At 34.4% G+C, this 18,887-nt stretch overlaps 1 protein-coding gene across 1 annotated transcript in view; it reads left to right on the top strand.

Annotated features, from left to right (window-relative positions):
- TOPAZ1 (testis and ovary specific PAZ domain containing 1) overlaps nt 1-18,887 on the top strand; it is an 80,641-nt gene that overhangs the window by 39,298 nt on the left and 22,456 nt on the right. Inside the window, exons 12-15 of the mRNA XM_041733741.1 lie at nt 1,252-1,367; nt 16,294-16,360; nt 17,546-17,720; nt 18,325-18,425. Coding sequence (XP_041589675.1) covers nt 1,252-1,367; nt 16,294-16,360; nt 17,546-17,720; nt 18,325-18,425 — 459 coding nt within the window. The remainder of the gene's footprint in view (nt 1-1,251; nt 1,368-16,293; nt 16,361-17,545; nt 17,721-18,324; nt 18,426-18,887) is intronic.

Below are 18,887 nucleotides of genomic sequence, written 5' to 3'. Positions count from 1 at the left end.
AGACTAAATGAGTACCAAACAGGAGGTATGGATGATAAATTCATTGAGATAACTTAGAAAACAAAGAATATTCAGTTTTGAATTCAAACATTATTTTCTTTTTTTTTTGTAAAGATAAATTTTATTTTATTTATTTTATTTTATTTTTTTAATAAATTAATTTTTATTGGTGTTCAATTTACCAACATACAGAATAACACCCAGTGCTCATCCCGTCAAGTGCCCCCCTCAGTGCCCGTCACCCATTCCCCCCCACCCCCCGCCCTCCTCCCCTTCCACCACCCCTAGTTCGTTTCCCAGAGTTAGGAGTCTTTATGTTCTGTCTCCCTTCCTGATATTTCCCACACATTTCTTCTCCCTTCCCTTATATTCCCTTTCACTATTATTTATGTTCCCCAAATGAATGAGGACATACACTGTTTGTCCTTCTCCGATTGACTTACTTCACTCAGCATAATACCCTTCAGTTCCATCCACGTTGAAGCAAATGGTGGGTATTTGTCGTTTCTAATGGCTGAGTAATATTCCATTGTATACATAAACCACATCTTCTTTATCCATTCATCTTTTGATGGACACCGAGGCTCCTTCCACAGTTTGGCTATTGTGGCCATTGCTGCTAGAAACATCGGGGTGCAGGTGTCCCGGCGTTTCATTGCATCTGAATCTTTGGGGTAAATCCCCAACAGTGCAATTGCTGGGTCATGGGGCAAGTCTATTTTTAACTCTTTGAGGAACCTCCACCCAGTTTTCCAGAGTGGCTGCACCAGTTTTCCAGAGTGGCTGCACTCAAACATTTTTTTCATTTTCACTTTAAATTCTTAAGGTATCTAACTGTGGTTTTCAGATATTGGAAGAAAATATACTTCAGGGGTTTTTTTTGTTGTTGTTTTTTTTTTGTTTTTTTACTTCAAGTTTTTTTTTTTTTTAAGATTTTATTTATTTATTCATGAGAGAGAGAGAGAGAGAGAGAGGCAGAGACACAGGCAGAAGGAGAAGCAGGCTCCATGCAGGGAGCCCGATGTGGGACTTGATCCCGGGTCTCCAGGATCATGCCCTGGGCTGAAGGTGGCGCTAAAACGCGGAGCCACCCGGGCTTCCCTACTTCAAGTTTTTTAAGTGAATTTTAATTCTACTTGTTTTAGTTTTTCCACCAATCTCCTAGTTGTTACATACTGGTTTTCAACTCTTCCATATTTGTATAAGAATAAATACCTTTTTTTTTTTTTTTTTTTTTTTGGTCTTCTACAGTTTGTTGAAGCTGGGATGGTGTTTGACCCAGAGCACTTTAACTATATAGTCAAGCTCTTATACCAACTACAGGCTTCCCAACAAGAAATAACTGCAGTTCTGGAGATGAAATCCAGGTAAGAAAAGTGATTATAACTAAAGTTAAACTTAACATACACATTTTTTGTGATATATATATTTTTTTTACAGACTTGGAAAGGGTGAAAGCAAAGCACTTATTTATCACTGTTTGTATTCCAAACATCAAGCTAGTGACCCACCATAAGCCTTTCTTTCATCTCTTGGCTATGTCTTAGTCACATTGTCATTAGTCAGGCTGCTTCTAGACAGCCTCCTGGCCAGCCTCACCAAATCTTTCCAGTACCTGATCCACCTCAGTGTTTGGCACATCAGCTGTAAAAAGAACCTCTTATCCTGTTTCAGAACTTAATGCACCTTCTTTTATGTGTATAAAGTACCTCAATTCTTTTTTTTTCTTTCACTTCTTTTCATGTTAGCTATGTAAAATACTTTAATTCCTCTTTTTCATTCTTTTTTCTCACTTGTTCACTTTCTCTCTTATGGGCTTCCCAATTGATTTATTTGGAAATCTATAATATGAGTAGTACCATAATATACCTGTATTAACGAAAAGGAAAGCCACAACTTTTACAAAAACTGTAATTAGGGACGCCTGGGTGGCTCAGCGGTTGAGCATCTGCCTTTGGCTCAGGGCGTAATCCCAGGGTCCAGAATCAAGTCCCACATCAGGCTCCTTACAGGGAGTCTGCTTCTTCCTCTGAGTCTCTGCCTCTCTCTCTCTCTGTGTGTCTCATGAATAAATAAATAAAATCACTTCTCATTATCCTCTAATACAGGGTTTTTCAGACTTTCTTGGTTCATAGTGTCCATAGGCCAAAAAAAGTACATTAACAGTCATATATATTAAGTAGTTAGATCCAAACAAGTTAATAGTAGTAATTTGATGGTATCTGACAGAAGATGCTTTGAAAATTTAAAGTAACCTATGGGGCTCCTGTGAATTTTCTGTAGTGCCCTGGATGTCATTGTACACAGTTAAGAAATAGCAGTGATTCCACTAAGTGATACTACTTCTCTTGAAGCACCAGCATTGAAGATACGTTTAACTTTTTCAAGTTCTGAGTTTTTTTATTTCTTTACCTAATAATGATTAATATTTCTGTTTACAAAAATTATAATACTATTTTAGGTTAAATAGATTATTGGGACTACCTAGGAAATAAGTTTTTGTGAGAAAAATGCTGTTTGTCTAGCACAGAGTTCTGGGATATAATCTATTTATAATGACTAGAGTACATCAATATTTTCTTCCAAATATTAAGTCATTCTTCTCCTGATCCATCCGCTAACAAGTTGGCATTTCGGACAGTGGCAGCTATGATAGCTCAAATGGCTAGCAGATGTTCATCTCCTGTGAGATTGAATAGCATCTGGCACCTCTAGGTGCAAGAGGAGCAGTACTACCCTTGTTTCCAGGAGAGCTACACAGCTTCACCTTTCAGGCAGTGATCTCTTGGTATAGAAAAAGGATCTCTTGGTACAAGAAGACTCCAGAACAAACCAGCCTTAGTTTTCAAATTTTCAACAATCACACATACATGTTTATAGTTTATTTTATAACCCCTAATTTTGATAATTGTCTCCTTATACACTCTGCTCCTTCCTGTGCTCCCACTTCAAAAGAATTATCTAGTATTTTTAAGAGGAATTAACGTTGGTGGCCTATTTGATGAAAGACAAAGTAGGATGATAACTGTGGATAGTAAGGGGTATGGTTGTGGTTAGGGATGTAGACCTGGCCTCAGTGCAGAAGGAAAAAATTTAGTATTTATCATTTTATGTTTGAATTTTCCTGACACCCTTTGAAATAATTACCCTTTTCTGGGCTAGGGAAATGAATTTTAATGAACACTCATTAAAACTTGATTACACTTGATTTTGATTATAGTTTTAAATTAGGTAGTTTATAGTTCATTGGAAAGGCTTTCACATTCACACAAAGAATTCCAACATATTCAGGATATCAGTGAGAATTTAGATGTGTCTGTAATTTAGGACATTTAACATACACTTAATGACTTTACAATTGTTTTATTTTGAAATAATTATAGATTTACAGAAATGTTGCAAAAATTAGTATAGAGACTTCCCATGCACCCTTTATCTAGCTTCCTTTTATGTTAACATCCTACATAGTAATAGTGCAGTTACCAAAACCAAGAAATCAGCAGTCATAAAATCCAATTAACTACAATCTTAGAGCATCCTAGCAGGAGGTACATGGTGCCAACATATTTTATTGATTAACTTAACCTTGGTAACTTAGTTTAAAATGTTATCCGCTAGGTTTCTACACTGTAGTTACTGTTTGTCCCTTTGTAATTAATATTTTGGGCAAGAGACCTTAACATACTTCACCCTGTTTCTCCTCAAGCCTTCATATGTTAATTATAGTATTCATCAGGGAATCTTTCTGCAAGTTACTACTATGGTATTTGCTCAATGGTGATTTTACATTTTCCCTATTTCTTCTACATATATTAATTGGAATTTTGAGTAAAGAAGAACTTTCTCTTCTCCATTTATTTATCCATTTATTTCAGTATGAACTCATGAGTATTTATTTTATCTTACGGTTTATATATAATTTAATACTATTATTAATTTTTTTGCTCAAATTCTTCCAGATTTGTCCCTTGGGAGGTCCTTCAGGGTGGTTCCTATAACCTTTGATCATATGCTGTTCATTTTTCCCTCCATTTTCTTATTTTTTGGAGCCACAGAGCTGTTTTAAGTTTCATCTTCTGTTTACCCTGCCCGAGCACTGGCAACAACCAAGGAGTTTCTCCAAGGAGTTCCGGTTCTTTTTATTGGAGAGTAGTATTTGAAAACCAAGATCTGAATGAGTTTATTGCTGCAGGAGCGTCATTGCAGCTAGATCCTCTCAGTGTACAGGGCTAGGAAATATATTCATTATATATGTATATAAAAATATATAAACAGAACATACATATAGAAAATATATGCACATGTATATGCACACAAAACACACCTACACAAAAACATATTTTTCTATTTGTATGTATATTAAAAAACATGAGTTCATACTGACTGCTTAATTCTAATCCAGCACCACATACTCATTTTAGCTTTCCATTTTCTTATATATAAATTATTTTTCTGACAGCGAGAAATGTGACTTTCATTGTCTACAATGTGTTTACTCATTTATCAATCCTTCTATCCAAAAGTGGTGTCAGAACTGCTAACCCATACCCCTGTGAAAAAAATTTAGAATGTAGTATTAATATAAAGTTATTTTTTTCTTTAGCCTTACAGTTTTCAGCCAAAATATTATTTCCTGTTTCTTAGGTTAGTTCTTTTCTTTTCCCCACTCCTGTTGAGTGTGGATATTCATTTGTAGAAAATTGAGGTTTATTCGCTACTTGTTTGCATTATATTTTTGAGTTCTTCCAAATCCTACTTTTAAATATTTATTTAGGGAGGTATATGAAACATTACTGTTTATTCTAAGAGTCAAAGCAATATTAAAATGTATGCAATGAGAAGTGTTGTCCCCCTTATCCCTACCATCTCATTTCCATTTCCTCCTCTTTTACCTCTTTTCCACCTACTAGAGGTAGCTAGTGTTTTAGTTTCTGGTTTATCCCTTTTATAATGAGCAGATATATACATATTTTGTTATATCTACTTCTTTCTTACAAGGATACCATACGATAAATATTCTTTTCAACTTTTCTTTTTTCACTTAAAACAGTATATCCTGGAAGTCAATTTGAATTAGTTCATGAAGAAGTTTGTCATTCTTTTTTTATAACTGCATGGATATACTATAAGTTTTTCAGTCAATGTATAGGTATTTAAGTTTTCCCCAATATTTGGCAGTAAAAATAATGCTTCAGTGAATAACCTTGGATATATGTATTTTTTTACATTGTTGGAGGTATATTTTTAGGGTACATTTCTAGAATCGGGAATTAGGGTCAGTGCACTAGAGCAACCACTAAACAATTATACAAAGTACTCAAAAACCTGTAGATAACCAAAATTAAATTCTAAAAATATTAAAAGTAATCCCAAAGGAAGATAAGGAAGGGGAAACAGAAAACAGATAATAATAAAATGGCAGACTTGAGCTCTAGCATATCAATAATTACTTTAGATATTCCAATTACGGTAATTAAAGGATGGTGATTGGCAGAGTAGATATAAAAGCATGACCCAACTATATGCTATCTATAAGAAATTCACTTTCATTAGTAAGACATAGGTAGGTTGAAAGTCAAAGGATGGAAAACAACATACCATGCAAAGGTTAATTTAATTTTATTAGAAAAAACTTTTTTTTAGATTTTATTTATTTATATATTCATGAGAGACACAGAAAGAGAGAGAGAGAGGCAGAGACACAGACAGAGGGAGAAGCAGGCTCTATGCAGGGAGCCCGATGCGGAACTTGGGTCTCCAGGATCAGGCCCTGGACTGAAAGCAGGCGTTAAACCGCTGAGCCACCCGGGCTGCCCCGCAAAGGTTAATTTTTTAAAAAATGTGAATGGCTATATTAATGGCAGATAAGATACACATCAGAGCAAAGAAAACTGCAAAGGGGAACACTATATAATGATAAAACAGTCAATACACCAGAGACTTAACAATCCTAAATATGTATGCAACAGGCAATAGAGCTTCAAAATACATGACACAAAAGTGACAGAACTGAATGGATAAAATTGACAAATCTGTAACTTTCATTGGAAACTATATAAAATCAAATTACCAAAGAAGATAGCAAGAAAGGAATAAAGGAACTACAAGATAGCTGGAAAACAATTTAACAAAATACCAATACTGAGTCCTTGCATATCAATTATTACTTTAATTTGACTATATTAAGTTATCCAATTAAAAGAATATCTAAATGGATTAAAAAATAAGATTCAGCTATATATTGCCTTCAAGAGACTTCCTTCAGCTTTAAAAACACACTTATGCTGAAAGTGAAGGGATGAAAAGAGCTATTCCATGCAAATGGAAGCCAAAAGATGGCAGGCTATACTTTTATCAGAAAAACTACACTTTAAGTAACAAGAGACAAGGTCATTATATAATGATAAAGAAGTCAGTTCATAAAGAGGATGTGTGTGTGTGTACCCAATATCAGAGCAGCCAAATATATATAGGAAATATTAACAGATCTAATGGTATAAATAGACACCAGTGTAATAAAAGTAGGAGATGTGAATACCCACCTTCAACAATGGGGATATCATCCAGCAGAAAATCGGTAAAGAAACATGTGACTTGAACTACACTTTAGACTAAATGTACATAACACATATATACAAAACAATCCAACAGCAGCAGAGTACACTTCTCTTGAGCACATTCTGACCATTCTCAGGATAGATCGTTGTTAATTCACAAAACAAGTAATAAAATATAAGAACACTGAATCAGGCATCTTTCCTAATCAGTATGATATTAGAAATCAATAACATGAGGAAAACTGGAAAATCCACAAATATGTGGAAATTAAACAGCATACTCCTGAACAGCCAGTGAGTCAAAGAAGAAATCAAAAGAGAAGTAAAAAAAAATCTTTGACAAATGAAAATGGAACCACAACATACCAAAATCTTTGGGATACAGCAAAAGCAGTTCTAAGGGGACATTCATAATGATAAATGCCTACATTAAGAAGAAAGGATGTTCTCAAACTTAACTATATGTATACCTCAAAGAACTAGAAAAAGAACAAACTAAGGCCAAGGTTAATGGAAGGAAATAAAGGTCAGAACAGAAATAAGTAGAGACTAGAAAAATAACAGAAAAGGACAAACTGACAAACAGAAGTCAAACTGACTTTTTGGTTTTCAAAAAGATAAAACTGACAAGCCTTTTAGCTACCCTAAGGAAAAAAGACAACTAACATAAATCAGAAATGTAAGAGGAGACATTACAGCTGATAGCACAGAAATACAAAGGCTATTAACAGACTACCATGAACAATTACACACTGATGGGACAATCTAGATGAATAAATTCCTAGAAACATACAACTTACCAAGTTTCAATCATGAAGAAATGGAAAAAGTAAGATTTTGAGTAAGGAGATTGAATCAGTAAAACAAACCAAAACAAACGAAAAACAACTCTCCATAAAGAAAATCCCAGGGCTAGATAGTGTCACTGATGAATTTTACCAGTTAAGGAAGAATTAATACTGCCATGATAAAAACTTCTCAAAGCCTTCCAAAAAAAAATGAAGATGAAGCGACACTTCCAGACTCATTTACAAGTCAAGCATTACTCTGATACCAAAGTCAGACAAGTATATTACAAATACTGAAAATCACAAGACCGTATTCCTCATGAACATAGATACAAAAATCCTCAACAAAATATTAGCAAAGCAAATTCAACTGCACATGATACACCAGGATAAAGTGGGATTTATCCCTGGGATACGATAATAGTTCAACATGTGTGTATCAATATGATAATACTACATTAACAGAATGAAGGATAGATATCAGATGATTCAATAGATGCAGATGACAAAATTTAACATCTTTTTGTGATAAAAACTCTCAACACACTAGGTATAGAAAGAATGTACCTCACTATATCAGTGCCCATATATGACAAGCCCACAGCTAACATCAGACTCAATGGTAAAAAAGCTGACATCTTTTCCTCTAAGGTCAGGAACAAGGAAATGATGCTTACTGTCACCGCTTTTATTTAGCATAGTGCTGGAAGTCCTTGCCAGAGTGATGAGGCAAGAAAAAGAAATAAAAGACTTTAAAATTATAAATAGTTAAAATAGTCTGTTTGCAGATAACATGATCCAACATACAGAAAACCTTAAAGACTCCACCAAAACCTGTTAGAACTAATAAATGAAGTAAAGTTGCAGAATACAGTATTGACATACAAAAATCAGTTGCATCTTAAAAAAGCATTTGGCAAAGTACAACATACATTCATGATAAAAACTCTCAACAGGGATCCCTGGGTGGCGCAGCGGTTTGGCGCCTGCCTTTGGCCCGGGGCGCGATCCTGGAGACCCAGGATCGAATCCCACATCGGGCTCCTGGTGCATGGAGCCTGCTTCCCCCTCTGCCTATGTCTCTGCCTCTCTCTCTCTCTCTCTGTGACTATCATAAATAAATAAAAATTAATTAAAAAAAAAACTCTCAACAAAATAGGGCTAGAGGGAATGTACCTCAACATAAAAGCTGTATACAAAAACCCCACACCTAATGTTATCCTCAGTGGGGAAAAACAGAGCTTTTCCTCTACTGCCAGGAATAAGACAGGATGTCCACTCTCATCATCGTTATTTACCATAGTACTGGAAGTCCTAGCCACAGCAATCAGAATAGAAAAAGAAATGATGGGATCCCTGGGTGGCGCAGCAGTTTAGCGCCTGCCTTTGGCCCAGGGCACGATCCTGGAGACCCGGGATCGAATCCCACGTCGGGCTCCCGGTGCATGGAGCCTGCTTCTCCCTCTGCCTGTGTCTCTGCCCCTCTCTCTCTCTCTCTCTCTCTCTCTCTCTCTCTCTCTCTCTGTGTGTGTGTGTGTGACTATCATAAATAAATAAAAATTTTAAAAAAAAGAAAAGAAAAAGAAATGAAAGGCACTCAAATTGGCAAGGAAGAAGTCAAGTGATAGTGTGTGTAGAAAACCCAAAAGACTCTAACAAAAAACTGCTAGAACTGATAATAAATTCAGCAAACTCACAGGTTACAAAATCAATGTACAGTAATCTGTCATGTTTCTATACACCAATAATGAAGCAGCAGAAAGAGAAATCAAGGAATAGATCCATTTATAATTGCAACAAAAACCATAAGATACCTAGAAATCTAAACAAAGAGGTGAAAGACCTATACTCTATAAAAACACTGATGAAAGAAATTGAAGAAATGAAATGAAATTCCACAAGAAATGAAAAGACATTCCATGCTCAGAGATTGAAGAACCAATATTGTTACAATGTCTATACTACCCAAAGCAATCTACATGTTTAATGATCCCTATCAAAATGCCAACAGCAGGGGATCCCTGGGTGGTTCAGCCATTTAGCCCCTGCCTTCAGCCCAGTGCTTGATCCTGGAGACCCGGGATCAAGTCCCACATTGGGCTCCCTGCATGGAGCCTGCTTCTCCCTCTGCCTGTGTCTCTGCCTCTCTCTCCCTGTCTCTATGTCTCTCATGAATAAATAAATAAAATCTTTTTAAAAAATGCCAACAGCATTTTTCACAGAGCTAGAACTATCCTAAAATTTTTATGGAACCACAGAATGTGTCTAATAGCTAAAGCAGCCTGGAAAAAGCAAAGAAAAGCAGGAAATATCACAATTCCAGACTTCAAATTATATTACAAAGCTGTCCTGATCAAAACCGTATGGTATTGGCACAAAAATAGATACATAGATCAATGGAACAGAACAGAAACCCCAGAAATGGATTCACGACTCTGTGGTCAACTAATCTTCGATGAACCAGGAAAGAATATCCAATGGAAAAAAGACTCTTCAGCAAATGGTGTTGGGAAAACTGGACAGCAACATCCAAAGAATGAAATTGGACCACTTCTTTACATCCTACACAAATATAAGTCCAAATGGATGAAAAACCTAAATGTGAGACAGGAGGGGTTCCTGGGTGGCTTGGTCGGTTAAGTATCTGCCTTCAGCCCAGGTCATGATCTCAGGGTTCTAGGATTGAGCATCGCGTCAGGCTCCATGCTCAATAGAGAGTCTGCTTCTTCCTCTTCTTCCCCCTCTTCTTGTGCACATTCTCTCTCTCAAATAACAACATAACGGAAAATCATTAAAATCTTAGATGAAAAAAAAATCTTAATGAGAACAAAGGCAGTAACCTCTTTGACATCGACCATGTAGCAGCTTCTTACTAGATATATCTACTGAGGCAAGGGAAACAGAAGCAAAAATGAACTATTGGGACTTCATCAAGTTAAAAAGCTTCTGCACAGTGAAGGAAACTATGAGTAAAACTAAAGGCAACATATGGAATTGGAGAAGATATTTGCAAAGGACATCCGATAAAGGGTTAATTTCCAAAATCTATAAAGAACTTATCAAACTCAACACCCCAAAAATGAATAATGCAGTTAAGAAATTGGCAGAAGACATGAATAGACATTTTTCCAAAGAAGATGGAAAACAGACACATGAAGAGATGCTTAACATCACTTACCATCTGGGAAATGCAAATCAAAATTACAATGAGATATCACTTCACACCTGTCAGAATGGCTAAAATTAACAATACAAGAAACAATAGGTGTTGGGGAGGATGTAGAGAAACGGGAACCCTCTTGCACAGCAGGGATGCAAACTGGTGCAGCCACTCTGAAAAACAGTATGGAAGTTCCTCAAAAAGTTAAAAATAGAATTACCCTATGATCCAGCAATTGCTAGGTATTAACACAAAGGATACAGAAATACTATTTCACAGGTATACATGCACCCTGATGTAGCAGCATTATAAATAATAGCCAAATTATGGAAAGAGCCCAAATGTCCATTGACTGATGAATGAATGAAGAAGATGTGGTATAGATATACAATAGAATATTACTCAGCCATAAAAAAGAATGAAATATCACCATTTGCAAGTGTGGATGGAGCTAGAATATATTATGCTAGGTAAAATAAGTCATTCAGAGAAAGACAAATGCCATATGATTTCACTCATGTAGAATTTAAGAAATAAAACAGAATAGGGAAAAGAAGAAAGAGAAGCAAACCAAGAAACAGACTCTTAACTATAGAGAACAAACTGATAGCTATTAGAGGGGCGGTAGGTGGAGGGACGGGTTAAATAGGTGATGGGTATTAAGGATCATTTGTTGTGAAGAGCACCAGGTATTTGTGGAAGTGTTGAATCACTAAATTGTACTCCTGAAACTAATATCACAGTGTATGTTAACTGGAATGTAAATAAAAACTTAAAAATTAAAAAATAAATCAGTTGCATTTCCATATACTAACAATGATGTATTTAAAAAAAAAGAAGACCTGAAGAAAACAACCTCATTTATAATAACATCAAAAATATACTTAAGAAAAAAATTTACTGAGGAGATAAAAGACTTGTACACTGAAAACCATAAAACATCAGTATAAGAAATAAAAACAAATAGTTTGAAAAATATTATATGTTCATGGAATGGAATAATTATAAAAATGTCTATCTATGTACCCAAAACTCACTATAGATTCAACTCCTACCAAAATTTTTTTGAAAAAAAAAATTTTACGGAAATAGAAAAAATTTTAAAATGCATATGGAACTATGACCTATGACTTGGAATGGCTAAAGGAATCTTGAGTAAAAAGAAAGTAGGATGTGATGTATATATACAATGGAGTATATATTATTCAGCCTTTAAAAACATGGATTAACCTGGAGTATATAATGCTAAGTGAAATAAGGCAGACGGAGAGAGACAAATCTGCATGATCTTACATGTGGAATCTAAAAAAGGCTAATTCAGCAACAAATGAGAATAGTGTTTGTTACCAGGAGATGGGGAGTGGGACAAATGAGATGTTGGCCAAAGGGTATAAACTTGCAGTTATAAGATTATTAAGTTCTGGAGACCTATTTTATAGCATGGTTACTATAGTGAGTAATAAGGAATTGTGTACTTGAAATTTGCTGAGAGTAGATTTTGTGTTCTCTATGTACACACACACATACTAGGTGACATGATAGATGCATTAATTATGTTGATGGTGACCATTATTTCACAATGTATATGTCTAGTAAAACATGTTGTATACGTTAACATCCCTCGGTGTAACTGGGGGGAAAGTGTCAATACCAGTGCTAGCAAGGATGTGGAAAAAGTGTCTCATATGTTATTGGGAATATAAAATTGTGTAGTCATTCTGGAAAATAGTGTAGCAGTTTCTTTAAAAACCGAACATATAAAAATCAAGGACTGCTATTGACTTGCTGGGCATTTATGCTAATTAAATGAAAACTTGTACTCAAAAACTTGTATACAAATGTTCATAGCAGCTTAAATTGTAATAGCCAAAAACTGGGGAGAGAGAACAGATGTTCTTCAGCAGGTGAATGAACAGTTCAGTTGTGGTACATCCATACCAAGGAATACTACTGAGCAGTAAAAATCAGCAAACTGTTGAAACATGGAGCAAGCTGAATTGATCTCAGAAGAATTGTGCTGATTTTAAAAAGCCAGTCTCAAAGGCCATATGCTACATGGCTCCAATTATTTTTTTTTTAAGATTTATTCATGAGAGACACAGAGAGAGAGAAGGAGAGAGAGGCAGAGACACAGGCAGAGGGAGAAGCAGGCTCCATGCAGGGAGCCCGATGCAGAACTTGATCCCAGGACCCCAGGATCACGCCCTAGGCTGAAGGTGGCACTAAACCACTGAGCCACCTGGGCTACATGGCTCCATTTATATAACATTCTCAAAATGACAAAGTTATAGATATGAAGAACCGATTAATGGTCGACAGAATATCCTGGGAACAGGGCTTGGGAGATAAATATAAATGGATAGCATGAGGAAATTTCTTTGTGGCAATGGAGCAGTTCTGTATCTGTATTGTGGTGATGCTTACATGAATCTATACATGGAATAAAATTGCGTAGAACTATACGCACACAGATGAATGCATGTAGAAAGTGGTGAAAACTGAATAATGTCTATAGTCTAATTAACAGTATTGTAACAATGTCAGTTTCCTAGTTTTTATGTTGTTCTACAATTATATAAGAAATCATCATTGGAAGAAGCTGGACGAAGGGTACCAGGACTGTGTACTATTTTGAAAATTCCTGTGAGTCTATAATTATTTCAAAATAAGTTTTTTAAAGGTAAGTACATAGATACTGCCAAATTTCCCTCCAGAAGGGCTGTACCAATTTTTGTATACAGTATGTATGTATATATATATATGTGATGTTTGTATATATGGTATATGTGTGTATGTGTATATGAATTCTGGTATATGTGCATATGTAAACATATAAATACATGCACATATAAAAAACAGACTATTCAGCAAAGCTTTGCTAACAGTGTATTGTCATTTTTTATCTTTTCTAATCTGTTAAGTAACAAATGCTGTTTCAAAGTGTTGTTTGAATTTACATTTCTTTTATTATAAATGAGTTTGAACATTTTCTTTTAATATACTTGAGGGCCATTTTTATACTTTGTGTTGTGAATTGTCTTTTCCCATTTTTGTTAGACTCTAGTTCTTTGTTCCTTAAATGTCAGGAGTTCTTAATATATTGTACTAGACCTTGGTGCTATATAATTACAAATATTTTTTTCCAGTTTGTCAGTTGTCTTTTGGTGCTTTTTGCCATGCAAAAATTTTTATTTTTATTCAACCTAAATTATCAGTGTTTTTTAATTGCCTCAGTTTTGATTCATACTTATTTTTTTATTGCATCTAAATTTTGAGTCATAATTTCCTTGCATCAAAGTTTTGGAGGAATTCACTCATGTTTTCTTCTGGTGTATGGTTTCATTTTATATTTAGGTTTCTAATCTATTTGGAGTTTATTCTTATGTGTGGTGTAAGATAGAGATCTAATTTTTTCCCAAGAGTTTTCCAGTTTCCCCAGCACTATTTATTTAATTTGAGTGATTTGAAATGCTACCTTTTTCACATACTAAATTTCATTTGTGCCTGGACTTTGTATTCTATTCCACTGAACTATTTGTTTATTCCTGCACCAGTTCTACAGTTTTTTAATTATAGAGGCTTTAAAGTATGCATTAACATTTTGTAGAGATAATCTTTTTTTAAAGATTTTATTTATTTATTCATGATAGACAGAGAGAGAGAGAGAGAGAGAGGCAGAGACACAGGCAGAGGGAGAAGCAGGCTCCATGCAGGGAGCCTGACGTGGGACTTGATCCTGGGACTCCAGGATCATGCCCTGGGCCAAAGGCAGGCGCTAAACCGCTGAGCCACCCAGGGATCCCCTTGTAGAGATAATCTCCTGGAAAATTTTTCTTTTCAATGTCTTTCTTGTTCTTATTGCATATATGTTTTTACTACATGAACATCAGTATCAACTTCCTAACCCCATGTAGTAGCTTGTTGGTATGTTTATTGGAATTATGTTAAATCTATGAATTAACTTAGCGAGAACTAACAACTTTATAACATTGAGTTCAGTTAAAGAATATGAAATGTTTTCTGTTGTTCAAACTTACATGTTTTTCAGGAATATTTAGGGTTTCTCCCAATAAGTATTTAATCTTTGTTGCCTTTGAGTGTGAGTTTTTCTGTATCATCATATACTGAATTTCTTTATTTTTTGTATACATAAAGGGCATTTTTTTTGTTTGTAAATTTTATATTCTAGAAATTTGAAGTCTTTAATGTTTGAGTTAGTTTTGTCTTTGAATCTGTGAGCATTTCCAGGTATACTATCATATCATATATGTGAACGGAGTTTTACTTCTTCTTTATCATTGTTATGCCTGTAAGTAATTTGTTTTATCTAATTGCTTTGGCTCATACCTCTAGTACAGTACTGAATAATAATGGATATAGTGGGCGTCCTTTCATTGTTCCTGATCTTAGTGGAAATCTCTCTAGAATTTCTCATTAAATATAGTCATAGGTTTAGGACTACAGTGTATATATTTAATTGCTTTAAGAAAGTATCTCTCAATTCTTATAGTTGTAGGTGAATTGACGTTGAATTTTATCACTTTTTTAATATCTATGAAAATAATCATGATTTTTTCTCTTAGATTTATTAATTACGGTATATGATACTGATGGATTTTTTTTTAATATTGTAGTTACCTTACATTTGTGAAGTAAATGCCACTTTGTCATGGTGTGTCATTTTAAGGTGATCTTGTATTCTGTCAATGTTTTTTTAAATTTTGAGGTAAAATACATATAAAATTTACCATCTTAACCATTTTTAAGTGTAAAGTCAGTGGTATTAAATACATTCACATCACAACTGTTATTCCCATAACTCTTTTCAATTTGAAAACTGATTCGCTTGTTAATATTTTCTTTAGCTTTTTGCATCATCATTATAAGTAATATTGTTCTATTATCTTCTTCTGCCTTTATCTAGTTTAGGTATCAGTGTTATTTATACTTGATTCATGAAAGGAATTAGTAAATTATCCTTTCTCTTTAATACTCTGGAATAATTTTTAGAGGATTGGGACTAATGATCAAAATTGACCCCAAAGTTGGCTGTTATGTGGTACTCTTAGCTTAATGGCATCCTATTCTTTCTCCTTTTTCTTTTTTTTTTCTTTCTGTTTCCAGTTGGCAAAGGATGCTTCTTCTTTCATTTTTGTATTATTTTTTCTTTCCCAGAAGCTATGCATTTTATAGATTGTGTTCTTTAAATCACATATATCTTTTAAGTTCCTGCTGTGTGGGTTGTGTTCTAATTTACCCTTTTTTTTTTTTAAGCATTTTTCAAACTTAGTGTGGACTTTGTCTTTGTGGTGGGATTTTTTTTAGTCAACGTTACGGCTGCCTGTTCAGTTTTTCCATGTTTTTGTGTGTGTGTGTGTATGTGTTGTTTTGGTTTGTTTCTGCTTATCACAAATCCTTGTGGGATCAGCAAGGGTGGAGTGGAAGCAGGAAAGATCAAGTGCTGGCTTTAATGTTTTTTTCTCCTTTAATTCACAATTATTTTGAAGTTTGTCACTCTCTTAAAATTACCTAAAGGTTGAAAGTATGGTTTCTTGTGGATTTTGCTTTTTCCTTTCTGTTGCCTATGGTTTTGGAAGGAAATAGTGTGAGGTAGGTATCTTTGTGTTTGCTGTTTTCTTCATCTCTCAAGAATTTTTATGGTATGTTACTCCATTCCTTTTTTTTTTTTTTTTTCCACTCTCTTAGGTATAAACTATAGAACAAGTGAATTAGGGACAATAGTGACTTTTGAAGGGTGAACATAATTAACCCTTTTCTATTATTAAAGGTTACGGATGAGGCAATTTAAAAAGAACTGGAAATGTGATTTAGATTCAGCCTTGAATGAAATAGAGGTATGACACTTATTTTTTTTTAAATAAATTGCTGAGATCTCTGAAAACCAATAACAAAGAAACTTTGAATAATAGCTCCATTTTATGAAAAGTTTTTTAAACACTGTTGTTATACAGAGAAAATGCTCACAGAAAAGAAGTCTAATGTTTTTTTAATACTTTGAAATGCAAACAATTTCTAAAGTTATAGACTGTTCTAAAAATAATTCTAGAAATAGTTTTTCAGCTTCAAAATTAACACATTAAGGTATAATCTAAGGCTTAGCCTTTAATTCTTGTCACTGAACAGTCTCAGTGCACAAGAAAGTTGACCTTCTTGTCACAATCCCTAAATGTCTGCAGTGTGTGAAATGATAACAGAAAGCCAAGGTCAGTGTGCCCTCCTCCAGGCATTTGGAGTATAAGAAATAGAGAACTATCAAGAAAGGAAGGGAGGAAGGGAGGGAGGGAAAGAAGGAGGGATAGGGAAAGGGGAAGGGGAAGGGAAGAAAGAAGGAAGGAAGGGAGAGAAAGAAAAAAAGAAAGAAGAAAGAAATAGAGAACTTTCAAGATGATTTTACTGTTTAGTTTAAGATCATTTTTGTACTCACCTAGTAATTGTTGGTTTAGTCTGAATTAGTATTTATATGCTTGAAAAATCTTTTTTTTTTTTTGGTGTGGAAAATTATTACTTTGTCATAGAAAATAATGGGAAAATGGTAAGTTTACAAAACTTACTTTGTAGTCCCTTTCATAGAAGAAATGTTAATACCCAAAAGGATGGGGCCCAAAATTATAAATGGGGCCAAATAATAGAAAAATGCAATCTCTAAAAGTGTAAACTAATTTATTTCTGTAGAGACAGCTCAAATCATATAGTTAATCATCTGTTTTCCATAAAATCTGTGTCCACTGTCTAGTTCAGGTTTGGGGGTGACATCATTAAGTACATTGGGCAAAGATTATTCAAACAAATGCACATTGCCCATCTGGAATTCATAGATAACTTTGGTATAGTCAGAAACACAAATTGTACAATAGCAAGTTATTGATGGAGTATAACACTGTTAAGTTTATAAGATCTACAGATTCTGTTATTAATTTATATATATCTAATGCCTGCATGTGCCTATTCCGTAATATGTTTGTATAAATGACAGCTTTCTTTTTTGTTTTGTTTTGTTTTGTTTCTAATAATTCTGATAGCATTGTAAAGAAAAAGGTGACTGGACCAAACTGGGAAATTTATACATTAACATAAAAATGGGCTGTGAAAACTTTGCAGATTTCCAGAGATTTTGTGCTTGTATTGCTGAAACACTAACAAAAGACTGTAAAGAAGAGAGACCAGGTGTTCCATTTTGTGAATTTGCTGAAACAGGTAAAATGTCACTGTTTCGGTCTGAGTATTGTATGTGTTAGGGTGTTGCAGTGTTCTTAACACAAAGGTAGAGTTCTTACTATTTTCCATAATTTTCCATGTTGGAGATAACTTAATATTGCAGATTTCAGATACTTCTTCGCTTTATAAATGTTTCATCTTTTTATTATAAGTTTTGAGTCATTAAAGTTGTTACTATATTCAGTACTATCAGTCAACAAAATTCATATGTTTTTGAGACTTTTTTTTTTTTTTTTTTTTTTTTGGCATGAGCTCTTCACTGCTATATTCTCTATCAGAAGTCAGCAAACCTTTTCTGCAAAGGGTCAGGAGTAAATATTTGAAACTCCACATGATCACATATGACCACACAATCATATAGTTTTCTTTTCCTTTCAAATAACCCTTTAAAAATAGGGAAACCATTCTTAGCTCACAAGCTGTACGAAAACAGGACACAGGCCAGATTTGTCCTTATAGGCTGTGGTTTGTCAACACACTTATTAGTCTTTGTTCTAGTATCAGTAATTTCATATTAATTTGCCTTTGCTGCCATTTTAAATTACTTTTTCACTTTTTTCCACATGCCTACTTTGTGTTTCAGTTAGCAAAGATCCACAAATTAGTGAAGTTGATAAAACTTTGCTGGGAAGAATTGGAATCAGTGCTATGTACTTCTATCACAAGCTGTTGCTGTGGTCCAAGGTATGTCATTAAATTTTCGTTTTGGCTTGGTACAGAGATTGTTAATCTTACATTTTTAGACAGAATATAGTTAACCCTGCAAGTAAGAAATTTGCTAATAATTGTTACAAGTGACAAAATTAGTCCCAAACTAGTAAGTGAATTATTAGGTAGTGTATTAGGCAGATGTGGAAAGGTAGTAGCATGAGGCCAGCTACCCTGAAGAATCTCAGTATAGGGAGCATTTAGGAAGCTATGCTAAGTATCGTTTATTTGAAGCAACTTTCAACACAGAATTTTGCTACCTCCTATATATTGATAACATTATAATTTTGCAAAAGTTCAAGACACCTTTTTTAAGATGAACCCAGGGAATTCACAATTAACATAACTCCTTAAAAATCATCTCCTAGAATGGTCTTGAACACTATATACCATGTATCTTGATATCTACCTTTGAGGTTTAGCTCACCATAGAAGTGG

Source organism: Vulpes lagopus, chromosome 19, assembly GCF_018345385.1.
Source record: "Vulpes lagopus strain Blue_001 chromosome 19, ASM1834538v1, whole genome shotgun sequence".
In the NCBI taxonomy this organism is placed as follows: Eukaryota; Metazoa; Chordata; class Mammalia; order Carnivora; family Canidae; genus Vulpes; species Vulpes lagopus.
Note: the sequence above shows the minus strand (reverse complement) of the source record. Positions and strands in the feature narration are given on the sequence as shown.